We start from the raw sequence: 24,118 nt of genomic DNA, 5'->3' as shown, positions 1-24,118 counted from the left end.
ACGACTATTAAATTTTACGGTACTGCACAGGGAGAAAACACCAGGTACTAAAGAGCTCTTAAATCTACCAGAAAAAGGCATAACAAGAACCAATGGCTGGAAGCCAAAGTCAGATTTAAATTAGACAACTTTTTAAACAGTGTAAAGGTCATTAACCACTGGAAGACTACGAAAGAGAGGATTCTCTATCTCTTGGAATCTTCAGCTCAGGACTGGATGCCTTTCTGGAAGATATGCTTTAGCCATACACAAATTATTAGGCTCCATACAGAGGTAACTCTGTGAACTTACTGACTTGTGACATACAGGAGGTTAAAATAGATGATCTATTAATTGTCCCTTCTAGTCTAACTCTGGGGGGGTGACAATTCACAGGAATTGGTTACGTCAAGACTTGATCCCAGCACTACGGTGATTATACATTGAAATTCACTTAGGGACAGCTTCAAGTTTACCTTTTCCAAACCACACACGCAAGCAGACATGTACCAGGAACCAAATGGAAGAATAAGAAAAACAGCTTGTGTGAAAACAGAAGTTTAAATATTAGGAAATATTTTTCAGCCAGTAATGTTTTAATCACTAGACAGACAGTTTGGAACTTTTCTTTTCTTGAAAGCTGAGCTGTGGAGGACTAATGACGAGAGGATGAGTAGGTGGTGATGTTTACGGCTGGTTTGCAACATCTCACTTAAATTGTTCTTTACAGCCAAAAATCTACCTTTTGACCTTAACAACAGTTCCTGGGTAGGCCCAAACCATTTGCAAGGTCTGTTGAAAAGTAAGCAAAATCCAGTATATTTCTAAGACTACAGTCTTTCCTAGTCTGTTGACTGGGAAGTAGCAAGTGTACTTTGCTCTCTGAAAGAATCACTCTCCTATGTTAAATATGTGCAGAGTTAAGAGTTTTATAAAAAGTTTATTAAAAATAGCTTTATAAAGATTGCCTTCAATATAGACATATTTACAAATTCAAAGATCTGGTTAGCTACCTGCCGACTCTTAAAGACAGCTTGATATCACTCAACTAAACTTCACTTAGTGCTCCTTTCACTTTCTTTGGTTTATTTCTCCTTCCCTTCTCTACTGCACAGCTGCATGTCTCACCAACCTAAGATGCACTGTCCACTTTTTTTCTTGTTGTTTTAACAACTTTTTCAGTTTGTCAGCTTAGTGTTTTCCTCCTACCAAGTAGAGCATTTTCATTTCTCTTACAGGAATATCTTCCTTTTCAGGAGTTCACTGTGGAGGAAAAATGTACAGCACCATCCTAGTGTCTCGACAATCAGTAGTGAGAGATTTCTAAGGAAATGTAGTAAGTTTGCCCCAAACAGAGCAGTGGGGATAAGTACAATTTTTATATACTTCTGAATACAGCTTCGGTTGACTCGTGCGTGTGTCTGTGTCTATATTTTAAAGAGAAGTTCCTAAATTCAGAAGAGATTCCCTTCAGTCAGTATATCGTTTCACCTGCTGCTAGTTTCTTGTACAGATAATGCAGCTTATCTGGTCTAGGTAACTCAGCATCGGGGGTTGAAGGGATTTCAAAGTCAGAGGAGCTCTGAGAGTCTCTTTCCAATTCTGAGTTAGGAGTCTTCGATTTTTCATTATTTACTTCAATTAGTGTGTTTTGTGTTTCAGCAGCACCAGCTTCTGCATTCATCTCTTGGTTTTTCCCTTTCAAATCAGAGTCAATATTATCTGGGCAAGGTGTATTTTGGTCCAAAGGCTTCCACCTATGGGATTCAGTTTGATTATCCATGGCCATGAAATGTGACACAGAAACTGTTACCCTGCTCCCACCTTTGTTCAAAAAGCTGAAATCCGCACCATGTGCCTGTTGGGAGGTGATAAGCACTGTGTCTGCTTGGCTGTCCACGCCCTGGCTGCCCTGCTCCGATATGTGGGTTGACTGAGAAGAATTTTGTGAGGAGATATGGGTAGAATCACTTAAACTATCTGAATCACTGAACAAGTTTGGTGACTGGGACCTACCAGCATCTATGGAAGATGGGGGATGGTCCTCATTTTCAGAGCTATCATCTGTCGTTTTAATATCTCGCTTAAAGAAAACATCCCACTGTGGCATATCTGCATTAGACTCCTGCTGGCCACTAGTCAATGCACAGGTCAAGTCTGAATGGGCTTCTTCATTTGGATTTCCCAGTATCAAAGTGGAGTCTGGATTGTGGACTACAACTTGAGCCCAAACTGTATTTTTTTCAGATTCTTCATCATCATCATCTTCACCATTTGATTCCTCACAGTCTATGAAGTGTACCTGCGAAGACATAGGCATAGTGGTTGCTTTGTAACTTCCCAGGTTCTCACTATGGTTTCCTTCAGAATTTTCAGATGAAGCTTTTGTCTCAGGCATCGTTGTCTCTACTTGATGTTTTGGAATCTTATGCCTTACAGGAGTCAATTCTGTATCGAAGAGATCATCACTGCCCTCATCTGTCAAGACGAGCAAAAAGGATCGTAATGAGCAGTCTTAGAGAATTTAGCAAAGGGATTTATAGGGACTACACAAACTCGGTCAAATATTTATACACAAATTCCATTACTTAAAACAGAGTTCTATCTCTAGACAGACACCAAATCAATTGATCATGCCTGGGGATGACTGTGCAGATCTGTATTAATATTAACATGTAGTAAATAAACACTTATCACAACCATCATCATAGACTCGTTGGCCAATGGTCACAACTGGTTCCTTGTGCCGAGTTGTAGCATTTTAATGGATAAGACTCTACCCGCATTTCAGTGGGATTGCCCCGGGTATTGTTATTTGTCATAAGTATTTGCAGGCTCAGCCCTGTTGTGGGCACAGAACAAGCAATCTCCGTCTCAGAAAGTAGTTTCAAGAGAACAGGTGTGCCACTCACTAGCTACAAGTTTATTTTGCTTGAGTGAGCACAGGAGGGAAAGAAAAAGTTGCTTCCCCGAACCGCCCCTTAACATATCTAGAAGGACGGCGTGTCTTGTAACGAGCGACACAGATTTGTGTGCAGAGTCCTTTAGTCACAGATAGCATTGAGATCTATTTGGAAAAAAGTCATACAATTGGGGAGTCTTATAAATTAAAAGCTTTTAATTTAGAAAACTGCTCATGTATTTCAACTGTGAACTATCTTTTAACAAGCTGCAGTACCGAGTACAAGCTATGAAAGCAGGGGCAGCCCTTGAATACAGCCTTGGAAACACTATTGTGTGGATCAGATACAGTATTTGTCTTTAAAAGCTGCTGCTGTTCCTGACTAACTCCCATTTCACAAGTACCAGGATAATAATTATGGGTGAGAGAGCTGCATTCATGCTAAACTGAGAGAGTGGTTTTGTAACTGGGAGCACAGTAAGTCACTGCAGTTCAAATAATGTTGGAATTATTTTTAATACATCAAGATAAAAGTTACCTCACCTGGCCAGACACTTTAGAACCTGCAGCAATGGTTGAGTGCACTGTCAGGTTTAACCTCAATCACTGGTTTCCTGTTTCATAAAGATTCAGTCCTCTGTTGACCTGACATTACCTGAAGCCCAACTTCATTTGAATCTATATTTTCCCCTCTCCATGGGCATTTATAAAACACCTATCAGGAGTAGCTACATGCTAAAGAGTCAACAAAACAGTGTTTCATATCTGTCAGTGCTTGTTTGCTACCCTGTGCTTGATCAGATGGAGGTGGCCAGAAATACCACTTTCAACTGACATTGGGACTATAGTAACAGGTCCACGCATGCGTCACTGACCCAAACCTGTCTCCTTTGCTATAATCATCCATCCCTGCAGGATCCTCTTTCCGTACCTGTGTCTGTTAAGTCCATTGTTCTGGATCTCTTCAGTGTTCCAAGTGGTTTATATTTGGGCTCGCTCTTTATACTGTATGACTTGCATAGTGGCTTTAAGCTGATAAGAACAAGGAAAACAGATCTTTAGAACTCTTCAGACATGGAAAAATATTATGCAAGAAGTTCAGGAGCAAAAGTAAATTGGTTAACTCTTTCAACACCACTGCTTTCATGCTAGCTACTAAAATAAAGGTGCTAACGTTACTGATGACTTCAGGAGCAGAGGTTAAAATGTATAGCTTCCTTGATAGCATGCAGTTCAACAGGATCACAGGGCAGCACTCCTGATGCTATCAAGTTAAATGCATAAAAAGTGTGCACCAGCCACAAAGGTAGGGCAGGAGGAAAGGAAGATGGGAATTCAAGCCAGACTTCGGAGAAACTCAATACTGCTGAGTAAAAACACTTCTTTGTAAAAGGGTCTCTGTAACAGAGATCAAGATCCTCACTCTGGCCCTTTCCCCTCCAACACTAGCTTTCTGTGCTAGTATTGCAAAGCTCTTCTGACCCCTGCATTTGCTCAGCTGGAGGGGCAGGATTAGAGACACTGGTGATAGTAGGGAACACTGGAACTTTGTACAGAGAAGGTAGGAGTTCAAGTCCCTGTGGAGATTTTATTTTAATTTTTAAAAGGAAGTGTCCTACTGAGTTTCTCTAAAGTAGCATTACTAAAAGGGGTGAGAGACGGTATGAGTTACGTTCAGCGGACAGGGATGTCCCTAATACAGCTAGCATAAGAGCATCAATGGGGATGCCTAAAAATGAATATACCTAATTCAAATATGTAAGAAGTGGGTGAGAATTACACACACCACATTTAAGAATAGTAACAGAGCAGAATGTAGACATGACAGCTCCTTGAAAACCAAACAGGATGAGGGTGTTGAGTATAGGAGACTAAAGGAGAGTATGAACAGATGGGAGGAAAAGGAAAATCATGCTGGCTATGGAAGATTTGGAAGATTTCCTGCTTGAGGCACAGTGCAGGTTGCCATCATCTGCTTTACAGCAGTCAAACCAAAGCACCACCCTACACCAACCAGCCAAACCACACTTACATTTTTACAACTTCATCTGCTGTTGAACCCACTGGAATTACGTTGGGATACACATTCACAGGGCGGATATAACCCAAGAAATCCTTAATCTAAATAAGGGGGAAAGTAGCTTATTACTTACATTGAAATACATATATTCGTAAGACTGCCCCATGGCAGTGCATATCACAGCACATACACCAAAGGAGCCTCAAAGCTGACCAATCAGCACAGCTCACATTTTGGAACCATGTCAAAGTGGACAACTAAACTATAAATTTAAATAAGAGACAGAATATTTTGGCACAATTTAGATCAACAGTGACAGCCAGGATACGGAAAAGTTGTATGCTCTGTTCTCTCCCCAGAGCAACAGAAAAGAATAAACAAGCCAAATGCAATACCTAGATGTTTCCCATTAGAAACGCAACAGTTTTGTCTTGTATTCTGTAACATTTAAAAAAAAAAAACAGCCATGCTTAATTATAGTAGTAGCCCAATCAAAAAAAGACTGGAACTGGAAAAGGTTCAGAAAAGGGCAACAAAAGTGATCAGGGGTATGGAACAGCTTCTGTATGAGGAGCAATTAATAAGACTGGGACTTTTCAGCTTGGAAAAGAGACGACTAAGAGGGGATATGATAGAGGTCTATAAAATCATGACAGGTGCGGAGAAAGTAAATAAGGAAGTGTTATTTACTCCTTCTCATAACACAAGAACTAGGGGTCACCAAATGAAATTAATAGGCAGCAGGTTTAAAAACAAACAAAAGGAAGTATTTTTTCACACAACGCAGAGTCAACCTGTGGAACTCCTTGCCAGAGGATGTTGTGAAGGCCAAGACTATAACAGGATTAAAAAAAGAACTAGATAAGTTCCTGGAGGATAGGTCCATCAATGGCTATGAGCCAGGATGGGCAGGGATGGTGTCCCTAGCCTCTGTTTGCCAGAAGCTGGGAATGGATGACTGGGCATGGATGACTTGATGACTACCTGTTCTGTTCATTCCCTCTGGTGCACCTGGCATTGGCCACTGTCAGAAGACAGGATACTGAGCGAGATGAACCTTTGGTCTGACCCAGTATGGCCTTTTAATGATCTTAATCATATATAACTGCTACAGAAATGATGTTAGCCCTGGTATTAGGCAGGATTACAACATGGGCTTGCCACAACTATGTTGGAGCATGGTTGTTTTTACAGTGCTTTGCTCCTTATCTTTTCAACATACTGTCCTTCTCATCACCAGGCAACTTGTACCAAAACTTGACAAGTCAGAATGCAACAACCCCTACTCTAAAGTGAACAAAAATTACTTCTAACATTCATTCCTGAAGCAAACACCATTGTACATACCTCACTGTAAGAGGAGTGAAAAGAGAAGCAAGCTCTGTATGAACTCTCCCCAGTCCTATAAACAGACATGGCAAAATAAATACTACTTTTCCAGTTAGCAGTTACAAGTTTCTTATCAGTAAGTGAACACTATCAAATTAAAAGGGAAACAAGCGTGCTCTGAGGAAATCCATTTTAAGGCACAGCAAAGTGGATACTGAATATGCACCCTCAACTGCACTTCTTTGAGCACTCACCAGTTAACAGCTATGTAAGCACATTCTACTATAATAAGCAAACTCAAAATTGCCAAACTTATTTTAGCTGCAGTTTAAGCAGACTTTTGGAATTATTTCAAATTCTAGAGATGACTAAATAGCTGTGAACAACTCAGGCAAATCATTAGTGAGCACGCAAAGAATGGTTTGATTTGTAACCCAAATGCCTTGATAATACTCTGCTCACCTTACTACTATATTGGTTTTTCTTGTCCTCTCTCCAAACCACATTGTGGAAGGTTTGACACTAATTATACATAAAGGGGTTCCATTTCGGGAAGTCATTCCACAAGGCAACCTATTCCCTCGAAGATAGTCATCATCCTATCAGATAAGAGTGTCAAATGAAAAACAGAGGCAATGCAATCATGCCCTTTCAATCCCTATGTCATTTAACTAGGTCTTAACGTACAATTTGAATGGGAACATGAGCAATACCATACCTGAGCAGACCAACCTTCCAGCGAACCTCCTCCACCTCTACTGGAATGAGAATCTTGAAAGACTATGTCCTCTCCATTCCATCTGGGTTCCTTCCCATTATCAGATTGGCTTCCTCAGATGTGGTATTGGGCCCTGCCTGCAATGACCCTGTAGGCTGTCTAATCCCATCTATCCTCTTCCAGTTCAGAACTTCAGCTTCAAGATGCTGTACTTGGCTCTGAGGGTCATGAGCTTTTTGAACAAGTGCACTCATACACCACTTGGCCACAGAGCAGGTAATCATATATTCTGCTTTATGTGCGTTGGCTTACAATAGTTTAGTCTCCTGTGGCATACTTTGGTCCAATTTCCATTGTTGGGTTTAGCGTGTGGGTACTAGGTGGTGTCGGTGACCTGATATACAGGGGGTCAGACTAGATGAACTGATGGTTTCTTCTGGCCTTAAACTATAAATAGTTTAACCTCCCCACCACCACCACACACACCCTGTTTAATCTGAATTTGGTCTTCCTCCTCCAGAAGGAAACTGGGGTTTTTACTCTAGATACTAGTGACACCTGGGATTTGTTGAGGTGTATAGGGGGTGCAGAAGGTTTTACAGGGATCCCCTGGGTCAGATATATGCATATTCACCAAAGGGTGGCATGTAAGGTCTCAACTGAGAGCCAGTAGCCTACTGGTCATAATCATTGCAAAAGGTATATACGGATAATATTTAAGAAATCTATACAGAAAATTATGTTAAGGTCTTGGGATTAAGGCAGGTGACCAGAAGGTGACATACCTCAGCAACATGCCTTTCAAGCAGATGGTAACAGATGCTTATCTCCCTGTCAGGTCATATGTGTTTTGTCCCACCTCACCACATATGTCTATTTTTATACTGAGCCTGAGGCTAATCAAAAGATTGCAAAATCAACAAGGAAAGCCAAGCCACAGGAAGAAACAATCAGCAAGGGGTGTCCTGTTTAGGAATAAGGACAAAGGATTGTTCTGATAAGTCTGAGTATCAAGAGACACCCTGAATCCTTCACCAAAGAGACAAGCTAACTGCTTGTTTGTCTTATGAAAGGAAGGTCAAAGCCAGCCTGGCTGTATAACACTGAAAGGACTTTGGGCGAGCATTACGCTACAAGACATGACAGCATCTAGTTAATTAAGTCTGTGTTCTAAAACGCATGTTATGATTTTATTTTATATGTAACCATTTGTTTCCAATTACTTCTACCTGCTATTACTTGAATCTCTGTGGCTTGTTAAATAATCTTCTACTTGATTTCACTGTAAGTGTTGTGTGGTAAGCAGAGTGGTGATTGAGTGGAACTGGTTAGCTGGGGTGTACTGCTTTTTGGAAGCCACAAATCCAGGAATACTATGAAGGTTCAGGGGCTGGATGCTCCAGGAAGATACTTGGAGGGTTTGATGGTTAGAGTGTACCTACTGCTAACGTGTAGAGAGAGCGAGCGCAACCTGTGCAGGCTAAAAGGGAAGTGCTTGTGTTGCCCATGACCAGTGGAGCTGGGGAGCTTACCACCAGCAGGCACAAACAAGGCTTCCTCACGCTAAGGGCAGGTGGTTTCTGAGGTGCCTCACAGCCCTGGGTATCCCCTGGAAGTATCACAACTAGGTTTTAAGTATGAAACTAAGTTTTTTTTTCTTGTTTGACTAACAGTTCCTTTACTTTAGTCCATTAACTACTGGCTCAACTTCTTACTCCCCTCAGTACTGTACTGCCACTCTGAGTTTCCTCGGGGAACTCTCTGCTTGAGAAGGTTAATATTGTAAACATTAGTGTCTGCAATCACTCATTTTAAAAAGGAAGTTCACAGTTGATTTACAAAATGATACGCACCCGTGGATGTCGACATGCATGAATCTGAGTGTGCCGATCCGTGGTAACATGGTAGAGGATTTCCGGCATGTTATTGAACATATCCAGTTTGTTCAAATGGACCTAAAGAAAATATATTGAGTCGTGTAAGTAGCTTCATGCATTTAACAATCTGGACTTGGACTAGATCAATAACCACTCCTCAGGAGTAAATCTGCTACCAGAAATACTGGCAGAGACTAAGAAAAGTAGAATGCGCGATTACTCAGACATTATCAGCAAGGGAAGTAGAGCTAAGAATTTGGCAAGTCGTTGGCTAACATCTACAACAGGTAGACATATTCTAGGAAGGACAGGGACTCCCTGAACATGCTCAGTGACATCCACTGCCCATCAATATCAGGATCTTACTTCTCACATGTAGCCTAGGGAACTCCCCACCATAGAATTCCTTACAGGGCACCCCATGGCTGCCATAGGGTAAACAGCAGAATGTGTCTCTTGGAGAATCAGGATTAACTTCTGACTGTAGAACCCAGAAGTCCGAGTAGATAGCAGCCACTAAGTGGTTTAGTAGGCATTGTTACTATGCACCACAAAAGCTCATTTACCAGGTTACCATTAGTATAGTGAATGAAAGTGTGCAAACCTTTCAGATACTGCAGAAGTCCTCTGAATGGTCATTTTCCAGGTCAGTATACTGCTCACAATCAGCACTGAGGTTCTGTTTATAAAGCAGTTATTATTAAAGTGTTACCTTGACTCCAAGTTCTTCACTGAGGTTTGTGAATAAATATTCATATCCATAGGCAGCTTTGCAATTTAGCCATACAACATGATGGCGACTCAGAGTGATCCAGCTTCGCACTAACTCTAATATCCCATTTAAACATTCCTCCTAAAAAGGTTAGAAAAGTTTGTGTGTTTAACTTTGTAGATGTATCCAAGTTACTGGACTTCAGAAATGTTTTAGATCAGTGTTTCTTAACCTGGGAGTCATGACCCCCGAAGGGGTCACAGGGCGTGTTCAGGGGTCACAAACTGAGCAGTAGCCTTGGGTCCCATGCCACAAGAGACCACACAAAACTAATTTACATGTTTCAGCCCAGAGCCCTGAATTTAAGGTATGGCATCACTATTTTGGGGGGCGGGGAGAGGGGCTGGAGGGGGTGTCACAATTTTTTAAATTTTCATTTTTTTAAATCCAAAGGGGGTCACCAGCACAAAAAGGTTGAGAAACACTGTTTTAGATAATGTGTTTAAAAAAACTGTTGCCTTTCAGGATTATACAAAGACAAAACACTGATTAATTACATCAATGGCTTTATGTGCCTCCAGCTAAAGCTCGATTGGACTTACTCTGCTTGGTATCTGATAAAATCTGGGATCACAGAAAGTGGTGTCTAAATATACACTCTGAATGTCTTTCACTCTGAAAGAGAGAATTGAGATATTGTCATGTCAAATATTGCATCGCGATACCCAGGCGTGCCCCATCGACTGACTGATCTAGTCAGAAATTTCTGTCTATTTCAAAATGGAAACAAGAATTCCATTATGGAAAATGGTGAGTCAAGAGACCAGATTCTAAACTCTGATTTTAGTAACACAAGTTAACTGCCCACAGATTGGGCAAGAGTACAAGCAATTCTTCAATATTGTAGTCCAAACACCATATAAAATAGGTATTAGAATACCAATTCAACACACAGATCTTGTATTGTACTATTACTTATGGTGATATTTATATCATTGGGGAAACTGCTAATCTCAGCTCGTAAGTGCAGTATGAACACACAGACTGTAAACATAGAAACAAGCTATTGGTGATTTTAAAGATACAGGTTTCAGAGTGGTAGCCATGTTAGCCTGTATCAGCAAAAACGACGAGGAGTCCTTGTGGTACCACAAGGACTCCTCGTTTTTTTTTTTTTTTTTTTTTTTAAAGATACAGTGATTTGGGAAATACAGGGGCTTCCTATGTTTTCTTTAACACATGCAAGACTGTCATTAACATTGCTGTTATCAAAATCACAGATTCAGAGGTTCTATATTAAGGTTATTGAAGAAATTTTAAATAAGCCATAACTCAAATTGCAATACCTGTAATTGTATTAGTACATTTTACAGCACAGTAAAGTTAGATCTGTGACTTATTTCAGATTCTTCTTACAGTACTAACATAGTGATCTTTTTAAACTAGCTTCTGTGGCAGCAGTTTTCAGGTCCGTGAAGGCCACCTCATTATCAAGAGGAATGTGGAGTCATTAGAAATGATTTCTGAGTCAATTATCATAGAAACACCTTGCTAAGGACTACATTTTTAAAACCACAAATTACGTGGGAGCTGAAGGAATAAGATGTCGTAAGTCTTGAATGTCCATGACCAGAGTGTGTCTAAGTCTTTCTAAATTTCAAAGCCAGATGAACTCTCACCAGAAAAAAATAATTTAAGATTGTTATGAATTTTTGTACCTGGTCCCCGAATGCAAGAGCTCCATTCTAGCTGCTTCTCCTTTTGCTAGTCTGAAATCTCCAGTATAAAGTACAGTGCCATTTTGGCCTTGAAACAAAAACCTAGAAATAAAAGCACTAGTTAATTACAGCAACACAAAGTACTGCAATTGTTGAGCTCTATGATAATTTTATTTGGAGAAATCTGTGCAAATGCAGAGTTTCAGAGAAAGCCCATGATGCACAAAAGATAATGGGCCAGATTTATCCTTGCAGTAATTTCACAGAAACTGAACCACAAAATACTAAATTTGGTCCAGTGAATCAAAGTCTGCTTTCACACACGTCCAACCTCACTGCAGACTACGGGGTTTGCACGGGTATTAGCAAGGGTAGAATTTGGGCCCTTTTGTAGCCACCAGTCCCAGAAATTTACCATTGAATCTAAACTTGAACTTGTTGTTTAATTTTAATATCACACTGCAGCAGAGGATGCTTTATTTTACTAAGTTCTTGCATTGCTTTTTTAACTACTGCTGCAGTCCTGAAAGGTATTTATTTGTTGGAGTGGAAAAAAGTGTGTTCTGCCTCACTGGGACAAATGAAAAATCTTGTAACAAGGAAAAACTAGAGAAAACACACACACACACGCACAAACCAAACAACAGGTAAAAGTATCATTTCCTTCTTTTAGTAGCAGTCAGAATTTCCCATCCTTATCCAAGCAAACACCCCTGATGTCAACTGTGTTTTGCAGTACGATTTAAGAAGCTTAATATAGGATCAGAGTCTAGAAGTACCTAACTAGGGAGAATATATCTGACGCTAGACAGCTATTTCATCCAGCAGACCCCGCCACTGAACCTAGTTATGTAAACTGAAGCTATAGAAATTCAAACTGAAAATAAGACAGATTTTTAACAATGATGGTAATTAACTACTGGAACAATTCATCAAGTAACATGGTAGCTTCTGCATCACTTGACCTCTTTAAAAATCAAGATTAGTTGAGCTAGACCATTTCTTTCAGAAAGGCATCCAGTTACTGGGCCTGATGCAGAACTACTGGGTGGAATTCTGTGGACTGTGTTATGCAGGAGTCAGACTAGATAATCAAAATTGTTCCTTCTGGCCTTAAAAATCTAGAAAGATCTTGGCCTCAACTGAAGATGTGCTGAATTCCTCAACTCTCATTGAAACCACAGGGAGCTCAAATGCTCAGCACCTCTCAGGGCTGGGTTCTTTGGACCCAATTCTGCTCCCATCAAAGTCAATGGCACAATACCCACTGCCCTCAACAGAAGCAGGAGTTGGCTGTTTGCAGGGAACCCTCCTACAACTCAAGCCATGTCAAACTGATGTATGATGATTCCTAATTTTGCATGGTTTTCCCACCCCTCCACACAGAACAAATTATTGTTCTGCCACTTGCCTCCAGAGCTACCTGACCGAGAGGCTATGACTTCATGCTATTGTTCAAAGTCAGACTTAATCATTAGGGCCCTACCAAATTCGTGGTCCATTTTGATAAATTTCAGTCATAGGATATTAAAAATCATAAATTTTGTGATTTCAGCTATTTAAATCTGAAATTTCATGGTGTTGTAAGTGTAGGGGTCCTGCCCAAAACGAAGTTTTGGTGGGGGGCGGGGTCGCAAGGTTATTGTAGGGAGGGTTGCGGTACTGCTACCCTTACTTCTACACTGCTGGTGGTGACAGTGCTGCCTTCAGAGCTGGGCATCTGGAGAGTGACGGCTGCTGGCCGGGATCCCAGCTCTGAAGGCAGAGCCCCGCCAGCAGCACAGAAGTAAGGATGGCATGGTATATTGCCACCCTTACTTCTGCATTGCTGCTGGCAGGGCGCTGCCTTCAGAGCTGGTTGTGCGGTCAACAGCCACTGTTCTCTGGCCGCACAGTTCTGAAGGTAGCGCAGAAGTAAGGGTGGCAATACCGCGACCCCCCTAAAAGAACTTTGCGACCCCCCCTGCAACTCTCTTTTGGGTCAGGACCCCCAATTTGAGAAATGCTGGTCTGGCCCCATGAAATCTGTACAGTAGAGGGTAAAAGCACACAAAAGACTAGATTTCACGGTCCGTGACGTGTTTTTCATGGCTGTGAACTCGGTAGGACCCTATTAACAATGTTTACAGAAGCAGTTAACAAAGGGGCTTTCTGAGAGGAGAGAAGGAAAGGGCAGGGGCAGCATGCAGAAACTACTTCCACAGTTTTATCTAGCACAATATGAAATTTTAAATAAAAACTAGGTAATTGAAACCAACTGATCCAAGTTCCCAACTGATTTCCTAAGGGCCATATTTTCCAAACCAAAGCCCTAAAGTGCATCTGCTAAAAGACAAAAACGCACACAGAAAAAAAATCTGTTACTTAAAAAAAGGTTCCAGAACATAGCAACTGCAAAGTAACATGCTCCTAGGAATATACATATCATATAACCACTAGAAAAAGCAAGGTTCTTTATGTTTGTAGATCTCACACAGCATGATGCTGCTCCAATCCTGAAGGGGGGGGTTTGGGTGCAACCATAATATTATTAATAATAAATGTAAGTACTAGCAATTAATCTTCACTAATTTATTTTAGCTAGAAAAATGGAATCTATTTCTACAAAGAACTGTTCTGTACATTTAAAAATATGCAGAATCTACTGAAAGCACATACATGACTGATCCTGGGCAGTGACCAGCTGGTAGAAGCGTCACCACTATTTCTTCTTTCTAGAAATCAAGAGACATTTTAACAGTTTAGTGTTAGTTTCAGTCTGTGGGGCAATACTGGTGACACTGGACGTGACAGTGATCAAAGTGTACTGATTTATGTAGCCACTTCAAGTGCTCTTGGAAAAGTGAGGGTGTCTTCTCCCCGCACCCTGGTCTCAGGCCTTGTATGGCAGTGATTTTCTGGGCAACTCCAAGCAGCCGAGTAAAGCTCCCACAGATGCTCTAGGACAAATCATAATCCCCTTCTCCTTTGTACCCTCAGAACTTGTTTACTGAGGGACCAATCTCAAAACACACTGTTTTGCCCCGGACGGGATGTGCAGGACAAAGTGTTGTGTGCATGCGCATATGTTTCAACCAACCTTGAAATGAGCTATGAAAAAATCATGAGAAAAGAAAGAATAGGTTGGAGACCTCAGATACAGCAGAGAGAAAGACAGAACAACACTAAGCAGATGGGGACAATAAGTGATCCAGACGTGGGGCACAGTGGGGAAAGGGTCTCTAAGTAGCTAAACATGGGTTGGAGCATGGGGAATCTCATTTCTATCCAGTTAAAGGGAGCAAAAAAGTGACATTTATTATTTAAGTATGAACTTAAAATTCTTTAAAACTTTAAATTGGTTGTTAAAAATACTTGTTTTTAAAAGGTTACCTCACCAGACGCTTCATCTAGTAAAGAAATCTGAGTTGGAGTTTCAACTTCAAGGGTAATCTACAACAAACAGAAAAAATGCATCATAAAATGTAGTACTCATGGTGTTTGATGTATGATTATGTCTAGCTGTTGGCTGACATGCCACAGACATCTTAAACGTCTACATGCCCACAGCAGACAATCCAAGTCTGCAGAAAAGGGAAAACAAATTAAACTTCCCCAAAAACTCATGTACTTTCAATTTCAATAAAAAAAAAAAATACATTCTGACAACTGTAAATATGTAATGGATGGAAGCTAACTAAGCAAAGCACACCTGGATCAAGAGACACTGTTACACCTGACATTCCAACATTTTTAAGAAGCTGTGTTGACTCTCTCAGTATTATAAGGCTTATTTTTGGCTGAGAAAGCAATGACGCCAGCCTCAAGCGTTTAAAAAAAAAAAAAAACTTGCAAAAACAAACAATCATGAATCAGACTCCCCCTTATCCCCTGCCCCCAAAAAATCATGAGATAAGCTTGGGACTTTTTTTTTTTTTTAAATGGCTCAGTTCTTCATCTCTTGTGGGTTTTGAACTTGTACAACACACTGGGGACATGTTTTCAAGCTTCAATCCTGCAGATTAGAAGCATATTTGACAATAAAAGTTAAGCATCTCACAAAGTAATATGACTCCAGGTGCTGGGGCTTCAACATAAACTACCACAATTTGATCACAAGTCTCACAAGAGCTGGAAACAGAGAGTGGCTTATTGTTTTTCTGCATTAAGGGCCATATCATTCCCTATACGAAAAATCCAAGAGGCACCAACAAGTTACTCTGAGAACTTTTGGGGGAAGGGATAGCTCACTGGTTTGAGCATTGGCCTGCTAAATCCAGGGTTGTGAGTTCAATCCTTGAGGGGGCCATTTAGGGATCTGGGGCAAAAATTGGGGATTGGTCCTGCTTTGAGCAAGGGGGTTGGACTAGATGACCTCCTGAGGTCCCTTCCAACCCTGATATTCTATGAACTCCGTGGGGTTTTGAGGCTGTGGGGTTCCCAAAGCATCAAGTCGTTGGGTGTGGTGGGTATGTCTTCTGTGCAGAAGACAGGGAGTGCAGCCCTCCCAGCCAAGTGATATCAAAATTTCCCAGATCCTGAGCCTTTCCCGGGGAGATGTCTCTCTGCATCATGACCACCACATCAGCACAGCTTCCTTTAGCTTCCCATTGATTCCTGGACTCTATCCCCTCACCCCTGAGGGAAGGAGCCACAAAGCAGCTTTTCAGAAATCAGCAAGCTGTTGGAATTTCTGCATATTAACATGCAGATGCCATGGAGATGAGTTATCCCCCCCTATTCTGCCCCATCCCCCTTCCAAATACCCTTGGAACATCAAACTAACATAATGTATAGAAGCCCCTCTGAACTACTGATGGGGAGAAAGATACTGCTAATTAGGTTCCTCTCCTATTCTCAAATTTTCTGTTCAGTTCTGGTCAGTATTTCCAAGCATTTCAACTTCTCCTGCCAAAAACCAGAGAGGATCATTTGGCCTCTACAGGTTAAAAACCCAACACTGGGGGAAAACTGGGAGAGTGGGGGCCATCATGTCTCCAAGCAAGAGCTGCAACACTTGATATCCCAGTTTCTTAGCTAAGCAACTAGCCTACACATCACTCTAGGTTTTTTATGATAAATAGATTCAAAGATTCCAGGACCAGAAGGGACCCATCTGACTTCCTGTATTACACAGTCATAGATCTTCCCCAAAATAATTCCCGGAGTATAGCTTTTAGAAAAACATCCAATCTTGATTTAAAAATTTTCAGTGATGAAGAATCTACCATGACCCTTGGTAAACAGTTCCAGTGGTTAATTATTCTCACCATTAAAAATGTACACCTTATTTCCAGTCTGAATTTGTCTATCTTTAATTTCCAGCCACTGGATTGTATTATACCTTTCTTTGCTAGATTGAAGAGCCCATTATTAAATATTTGTTCCCCATGTAGGTGTCATAAATATAAAGGGAAGGGTAAACCCCTTTAAAATCCCTCCTGGCCAGAGGAAAAATCCTCTCACCTGTAAAGGGTTAAGAAGCTAAAGGTAACCTCGCTGGCACCTGACCAAAATGACCAATGAGGAGACAAGATACTTTCAAACGCTGGGAGGAGGGAGAGAAACAAAAGGTCTGTGTCTGTCTGTATGCTGCTTTTGCTGGGGATAGAACAGGAATGGAGTCTTAGAACTTTTAGTAAGTAATCTAGCTAGGTATGTGTTAGATTATGATTTCTTTAAATGGCTGAGAAAGGAACTGTGCTGAATAGAATGACTATTCCTGTCTGCGTGTCTTTTTTGTAACTTAAGGTTTTGCCTAGAGGGATTCTCTATGTTTTGAATCTAATTACCCTGTAAGGTATCTACCATCCTGATTTTACAGAGGGGATTTCTTAACTTCTATTTCATTGTTCTCAGATCCAAGGGTTTGGGTCTGTGGTCACCTATGCAAATTGGTGAGGATTTTTACCAAACCTTTCCCAGGAAGTGGGGTGCAAGGGTTGGGAGGATTTTTGGGGGAAAGACATGTCCAAACTACGTTTCCCAGTAAACCCAGTTAGAGTTTGGTGGTGGCAGTGGAGATCCAGGGTCAAAGGATAAAATTAATTTGAACCTTGGGGAAGTTTTAACCTAAGCTGGTGAAAGTAAGCTTAGGAGGTTTTCATGCAGGTCCCCACATCTGTACCCTAGAGTTCAGAGTGGGGGAGGAACCTTGACATAGGTACTTATGGACTGTAATCAAGTCACCCCTCTGCCTTCTCTTTGTTAAGCTAAACAGATAGTGAGTGAGCTCTGAGTCTATAAGCCACAGATATCTTACAGTTTAATATTTAATGGTTTGTGTACATCAGAGCTGTGGTGTTGGATTTCCCAGCTAGTTAGCCAAAATCTAAACAAAATACATAGAAGTATATCAAACTTGTACATTACCTAGCCACAAAATATAGCTACATATGCCAAAAATGCAAGGAGCTGATACGTAAGGAACAATAGCTATGTGTCACTTTTGTAGTATTAACACCACAAATAGTGAAATTCATAACACCTTGGACTATCAAAAGATTTTAAAACTATAATTAATACTGATACACTGTTTACACTTCATTCAGCTTGGACAATTAAAACAGGCTGATGATCAGTTTCACTTTGCTACTCTCATGACTTAGCACAATGCTGCAGTGTTGGGGTTTCAAACATCACTCCCAGCTACCTTCGAGACACCACTGACTTCCTGAGGAAACTACAATCCATTGGTGATCTTCCTGATAACACCATCCTGGCCACTATGGATGTAGAAGCCCTCTACACCAACATTCCACACAAAGATGGACTACAAGCCATCAAGAACACTATCCCCGATAATGTCACGGCTAACCTGGTGGCTGAACTTTGTGACTTTGTCCTTACCCATAACTATTTTACATTTGGGGACAATGTATACCTTCAGATCAGCGGCACTGCTATGGGTACCCGCATGGCCCCACAGTATGCCAACATTTTTATGGCTGATTTAGAACAACGCTTCCTCAGCTCTCGTCCCCTAACGCCCCTACTTTACTTGCGCTATATTGATGACATCTTCATCATCTGGACCCATGGAAAAGAAGCCCTTGAGGAATTCCACCATGATTTCAACAATTTCCATCCCACCATCAACCTCAGCCTGGTCCAGTCCACACAAGAGATCCACTTCCTGGACACTACAGTGCTAATAAACGATGGTCACATCAACACCACCCTATACCGGAAACCTACTGACCGCTATTCCTACCTACATGCCTCCAGCTTTCACCCTGACCACACCACACGATCCATCGTCTACAGCCAAGCTCTGCGATACAACTGCATTTGCTCCAACCCCTCAGACAGAGACAAACACCTACAAGATCTCTATCAAGCATTCTTACAACTACAATACCCACCTGCGGAAGTGAAGAAACAGATTGATAGAGCCAGAAGAGTTCCCAGAAGTCACCTACTACAGGACAGGCCTAACAAAGAAAATAACAGAATGCCACTAGCCGTCACCTTCAGCCCCCAACTAAAACCCCTCCAACGCATTATTAAGGATCTACAACCTATCCTGAAGGATGACCCAACACTCTCACAAATCTTGGGAGAAAGGCCAGTCCTTGCCTACAGACAGCCCCCCAACCTGAAGCGAATACTCACCAACAACCACATACCACACAACAGAACCACTAACCCAGGAACCTATCCTTGCAACAAAGCCCGTTGCCAACTGTGCCCACATATCTATTCAGGGGACAACATCACAGGGCCTAACAACATCAGCCACACTATCAGAGGCTCGTTCACCTGCACATCCACCAATGTGATGTATGCCATCATGTGCCAGCAATGCCCCTCTGCCATGTACACTGGTCAAACTGGACAGTCTCTACGTAAAAGAATAAATGGACACAAATCAGATGTTAAGAATTATAACATTCATAAACCAGTCGGAGAACACTTCAATCTCTCTGGTCACGCAATCACAGACATGAGGGTCGCTATCTTAAAGCAAAAAAACTTCAAATCCAGACTCCAGCGAGAAACTGCTGAATTGGAATTCATTTGCAAATTGGATACTATTAATTTGGGCTTGAATAGAGACTGGGAGTGGCTAAGTCATTATGCAAGGTAGCCTACAACCCCCCCCCCCCAAGACGTTCTGGTTAAACTTGGATTATTGCTGTGCACATTGTAAGATAAGCTATTGCCAGCAGGAGAGTGAGTTTGTGTGTGTGGTTTTTGGAGGGGGGTGTGTGGGGGGGGGGGGAGAGAAAACCTGGATTAGTGCTGGAAATGACCCACCTTGATTATCATGCGCATTATAAAGAAAGGTTTCAAAGAGGGATGGGCTATTACCAGCAGGAGAGTGAGTTTGTATGTGTGTGTGTGTGGGGGGGGGGGGGAAGGGTGAGAACACCTGGATTTGTGCTGGAAATGGTCCTACTTGATGATCACTTTAGATAAGCTGTTAAGCAGGAGAGTGGGGTGGGAGGAAGTTTTGTTTCATGGTCTCTGTGTGTATATAATGTCTTCTGCAGTTTCCACGATATGCTATGCATCCGATGAAGTGAGCTGTAGCTCACGAAAGCTCATGCTCAAATAAACTGGTTAGTCTCTAAGGTGCCACAAGTACTCCTTTTCTTTTTTCTTTTCACTCCAGAGATAAACCTATTTCCCACTGGAATTATCAGAAATCTAAGTTTTGCATCTAAATTTCACAAAAAATGGTTTTACGATCGGCAGAAGAAAGTTTGCTTTCATAGGCACAAGTAAAGGATAGATTTCTGGCCATATTCTTGGCAATTTTAATTTTAAGCTCTCAATAGATCAAAAGATGCTCTCTAGATATCTTATTCACACTCTCAGACTTCTCATCAAGCTCAGATCACAAATCATAAAAAATTATTTAGACAGAAGCTGATATTTTGAACAGCTCTCCTATTCTAATGAATATCAACCCAGTTTTAATCAACTTTACACTGTAATGCACAGTGATGCAAAGAGAAAGCTTACCATTTGTTATGAGACAAAGTTTGTGAACAAGACACCCACTCAACTACTTTCTGATTTAGTGGCTGTACACAGAGCCTTGCAAATCTGCAGATATCTGCTTCATATCGGATATCCACGGACCATTTTTGCAGATTGCGGATCAGATGCAGGGCTCTAGCTGCACAGTTCACTATAACACTGTAAGTCATTACAGGGAGCAACATCGGCAACTCCTCTGCTTTTTAAAATTTGTGTACTCAGGCATGCAAATCTAGAAGGTGCAACTATAAAACTCTTATTACAAGGATGTTTTAAAATCAGAAGATCAGGATAATACGTAGCACTACAGGAAACCTCCATGTATAATCTTAGATATTACATAGAAATACAGCAATCTGCAAAAAACCTAAAATTTTCAAATCACCTACTGTAACCTTCCCTCAAAAATAAGAACCTAGTACAGTATACTTTGAAAACCCATAATGCTAGGTAGATTGTAGAATTAAATAAATAAATAAATAAAAATCCTATACTTCAACCATCATATTAGTATGTCACCAAGTTCCTTTGTTTGTAGATTACTGAAGATACACAAAGTCAAAGTAACAGAAACAAAACTTTCTATAAAAGTGTTACAGAAAGCTAATGGAACTTGATGTACATGCAATGCTGTGAAATATGTAAAATACCATATTAAGTACTTATAATGCTTTAGTATAAAGAATACAGTAGGTTTTACAGCACTTTATAAAAGGTAGCATTTGCCAAATAAGACAGGATCCCTGTCTGAGGAGCTTTCAAAATACAGGTTCATACGAGTACAAAGAAAGACTAGTACCATCTAGACAGTGTGATGAGTGTTCATTGTAGCTAAATGCCACGTTGAAAAGACAAACTGCAAGTAGGTCACATTTATATAATCCAACACTTGCCCAATGCATAGTGTTTATATTCACTCTGTTTACAGCTAAAATTCATGGAGACAAATAGGCTCTGGGGTGATTTTGTATCATGATATGAAGCTTTTGAGGCTGGAAGGAAGACATTATAAAGCAGGAGGGAAACTGCGCTCCCTCAAAGATTCCCCCACACACACATAAAAAAGGAGACCTTAAACCAAGAGAAAGAGAGAAGTAAAAGAAGGGACACAAATAAATCAGGGCAGGCAGAGAGTGTTGCAGACATAAGGGAAGGTAGGACAGCATCATGTTTAGAGGAGAGGAAGAGAAACTAAAAGAAAAATCAAGAGAATTGCTAAGTTTGTGGAAAGAAAGATAGGACTACTGGCTGAATAGAAACAAACATGCTGTTCCAAAGAGCATACAACGGACACTGAGGCTATGTCTACACCAGTGGTTCTCAAAGCCGGTCCGTCTCTTGTTCAGGGAAAGCCCCTGGCGGGCCAGGCCAGTTTGTTTACCTGCCGCGTCCGCAGGTTCGGCCGATTGCAGCTCCCACTGGCCGCAGTTCGCTGTTCCGGGCCAACGGGGGCTAAGGGAACGGCGGCCAGCACATCCCTCGGCCCGTGCTGTTTCCCGCAGCCCCCATTGGCCTGGAGTGGCAAACTGCAGCCAGTGGGAGCAAACAAACTGGCCCAGCCCACCGGGGCCTTCCCTGAACAAACAGCAGACCGGCTTTGAGAACCACTGATCTACACTACATCATTTACAGTGGTGCAGCTGCACCAGTGCATGAGCAACTCTAATGCACCAATGCAGCTGCACTGCTGTAGCGCTTCTGGTGAAGATACTCTAAGCCGATGGGAGAGAGCTCTGCTGTTGGCTTAATAACTCCTGCATCCATGAGAGGAGGTAGGTATGTCAGCAGGAGAAGCTCTCCTGCTGACACAGTGTTGTCTACACCGGTGCTTAGGGTCGGTGTGATTTACATCGCTCAAGGGGAGGGAAGAGGCTTATTCACACCCCTGAGCGATATAAGTCATACCAAAGTAATTTGTAGTGCAGACATAACCTGAAAGGGGAGGGGATGACATGGCGTGGGGTGAAAATTAAACCCACAGATCATTGTAGAACTGGACACCAGCATCACTACTTAAAGACTATTGCTTTGGACAATTTGGAGTAGATTATATTTTTCAATATGGTGGATTTGGGGAGGAACAAAGTCTGATCTGATTAACAATTAATTATGTTGGATCATATTAAAGAAGTTCTGTATTAAAATCACAAATGAGTTTGATTCCCCATAGTTTAAATTCCAGGGTATTTACTAATTAAGAGGTCTCTTGGTTTTTGGTACTGTTTCTCTCCCTCTCTGTGTGAAACTTGCAAGCTGCTAATTGTGTTAGTACATTCTAAGACAGAGTCTGTTCTCAAAGCAATTCTTTGTAAACAACAACTACTCACACAGAGAGAGACTCAAAGCAATACTCTGTAACAGAAACAGCACCCAGAGACTTTTTTGCTGTATTCATCTCGCTTTGTTAACAATTGTGATTAAAATAGAGATAGAGGATGTATGTGGATGGATGCTTGGTGTGGATAATAACTGAATGATCAGGGAGGTGCCAGCCTAAGAATCCAGTGTCCATCGGCTGAAGAAGGCGTCAAGTGGAAATAACCAGAGGACCCCCGGAGGGCAGACTGGAATCCACCCAACAGCCTCAAGAATGGGAGAACCAAAGAACAAGATAACATCTGGCAGCACGGAGCCATCAGGAATGTGCCATCTGCTGATTGATTCAGCAACAGCATGATGAAGCAATTCCTATAGACTGGCATAGGAAGAAATTCCTATAAAAATGGACTCTAGAAAGTGAGAACTTTGGGGTCTGATTCTGCAAACCAACTTCCAGGAGCATCAGATGAGCATCTGACAAGGCCCTGCTCCCTCCTCATGTCCAGGCTACCTGGCCAGTGGCTTAGCATGAGCAACTCTAAGGCTGGTAACTATGATAACAACCTTGCAGAACCTGTGTGTGTGTGTGTCTGTGTATGAATGAATGTGTGAATAAATATGAGATTGAATGGAATGTTATAGCTATAAGTAACTGCTTACTATGATTCTTTCTGTATTCACAATAAATGTGGTATTTTGCCTTTTCCCCTTTAATAAGATCCTGACGGTTTTTATTTTATTGATATAACAATGACACTTGCTTTCATGTTAAAAAGTTAACTTACAATGCGATTCTCCCAAAACTTGTATTTCGGGCTAGTCAGCAGCAACTCCTTGGTTACCGGTGAACAGTACAAGTGAACTTTCAAGCTGCACAGAGAGAAGAAAATAGATCAATAAGGCTTTCAAAATAGAGAACAGGGAACAATCAAGTGTCATGTGCCACTCCGCATATCCTCTGGACCTTTCCCCTAGTTAGAAGGGGAGTAACAGAACCGTAGAAGCAGTAGAGTTCATGAAGTTGTCCTACCACAGGCTGGAGGCAGACCACAGGTCAAACAGAGTCACTCTACCAGGTGTGTGGGTCTTCCTAAGACATGTATCTAAACTTACAAATACTTGCTTTAAAAAAAAAAATCCTTTCCTCCTTTGCTTACCTATCAAGATCTGAGTTTAAAGGTCCCCATACTTTCCTGGAATAGTTGATAACTATCACAAACACCTAATTCGAGCATTAGAATGTAGTTTCTTACACCATTCCAGGCTTTAGAGAAAACCATAAGATCTCTAACTCCTTTCTTGAGTTTCTCAGTTCGCTTTTAAGAAGGGATCAAGTAAGCTACCAACTTGTAAACCCAATTTGGGTTCTAGGGAGCAACAGAGTTTAGCAGAGGACTACCAAATGGCTATGTGACATTCGCCTATTTAAAATACATCACTGCAAGGGTAGGAAATGGCAAAACATTAGACATTATTTATTTGTACTCCAGGAAAGCGTCTGTTGCTATTCCACTCACACCTAGGGGATGTCTATTCTATAAACTTAAGTCGATCTAGTCCACACTGCCCTTCTTCTG

The 24,118-nt window shown here is 41.4% G+C and overlaps 1 protein-coding gene across 2 annotated transcripts in view; it reads right to left on the bottom strand.

Moving 5' to 3' along the window:
* Nucleotides 1-24,118, bottom strand: part of DCLRE1C (DNA cross-link repair 1C) — a 31,559-nt gene continuing 7,441 nt past the window's right edge. Inside the window, exons 3-14 of one of the 2 annotated variants that reach the window (XM_074942581.1) lie at nucleotides 23,327-23,411; nucleotides 14,628-14,687; nucleotides 13,914-13,969; nucleotides 11,256-11,357; nucleotides 10,140-10,212; nucleotides 9,538-9,678; nucleotides 8,802-8,903; nucleotides 6,693-6,829; nucleotides 6,249-6,303; nucleotides 4,914-5,002; nucleotides 3,813-3,913; nucleotides 1-2,457 (exon numbers count right to left, since the gene is read on the bottom strand). In XM_074942581.1, coding sequence (XP_074798682.1) covers nucleotides 1,454-2,457; nucleotides 3,813-3,913; nucleotides 4,914-5,002; nucleotides 6,249-6,303; nucleotides 6,693-6,829; nucleotides 8,802-8,903; nucleotides 9,538-9,678; nucleotides 10,140-10,212; nucleotides 11,256-11,357; nucleotides 13,914-13,969; nucleotides 14,628-14,687; nucleotides 23,327-23,411 — 2,005 coding nt within the window. In that variant the 3' untranslated portion in view covers nucleotides 1-1,453. The remainder of the gene's footprint in view (nucleotides 2,458-3,812; nucleotides 3,914-4,913; nucleotides 5,003-6,248; nucleotides 6,304-6,692; nucleotides 6,830-8,801; nucleotides 8,904-9,537; nucleotides 9,679-10,139; nucleotides 10,213-11,255; nucleotides 11,358-13,913; nucleotides 13,970-14,627; nucleotides 14,688-23,326; nucleotides 23,412-24,118) is intronic. The other variant, XM_074942582.1, reaches the window with a different exon arrangement.

This window comes from Natator depressus, chromosome 1 (genome assembly GCF_965152275.1).
Source record: "Natator depressus isolate rNatDep1 chromosome 1, rNatDep2.hap1, whole genome shotgun sequence".
Classification (NCBI taxonomy): Eukaryota; Metazoa; Chordata; order Testudines; family Cheloniidae; genus Natator; species Natator depressus.
Note: the sequence above shows the minus strand (reverse complement) of the source record. Positions and strands in the feature narration are given on the sequence as shown.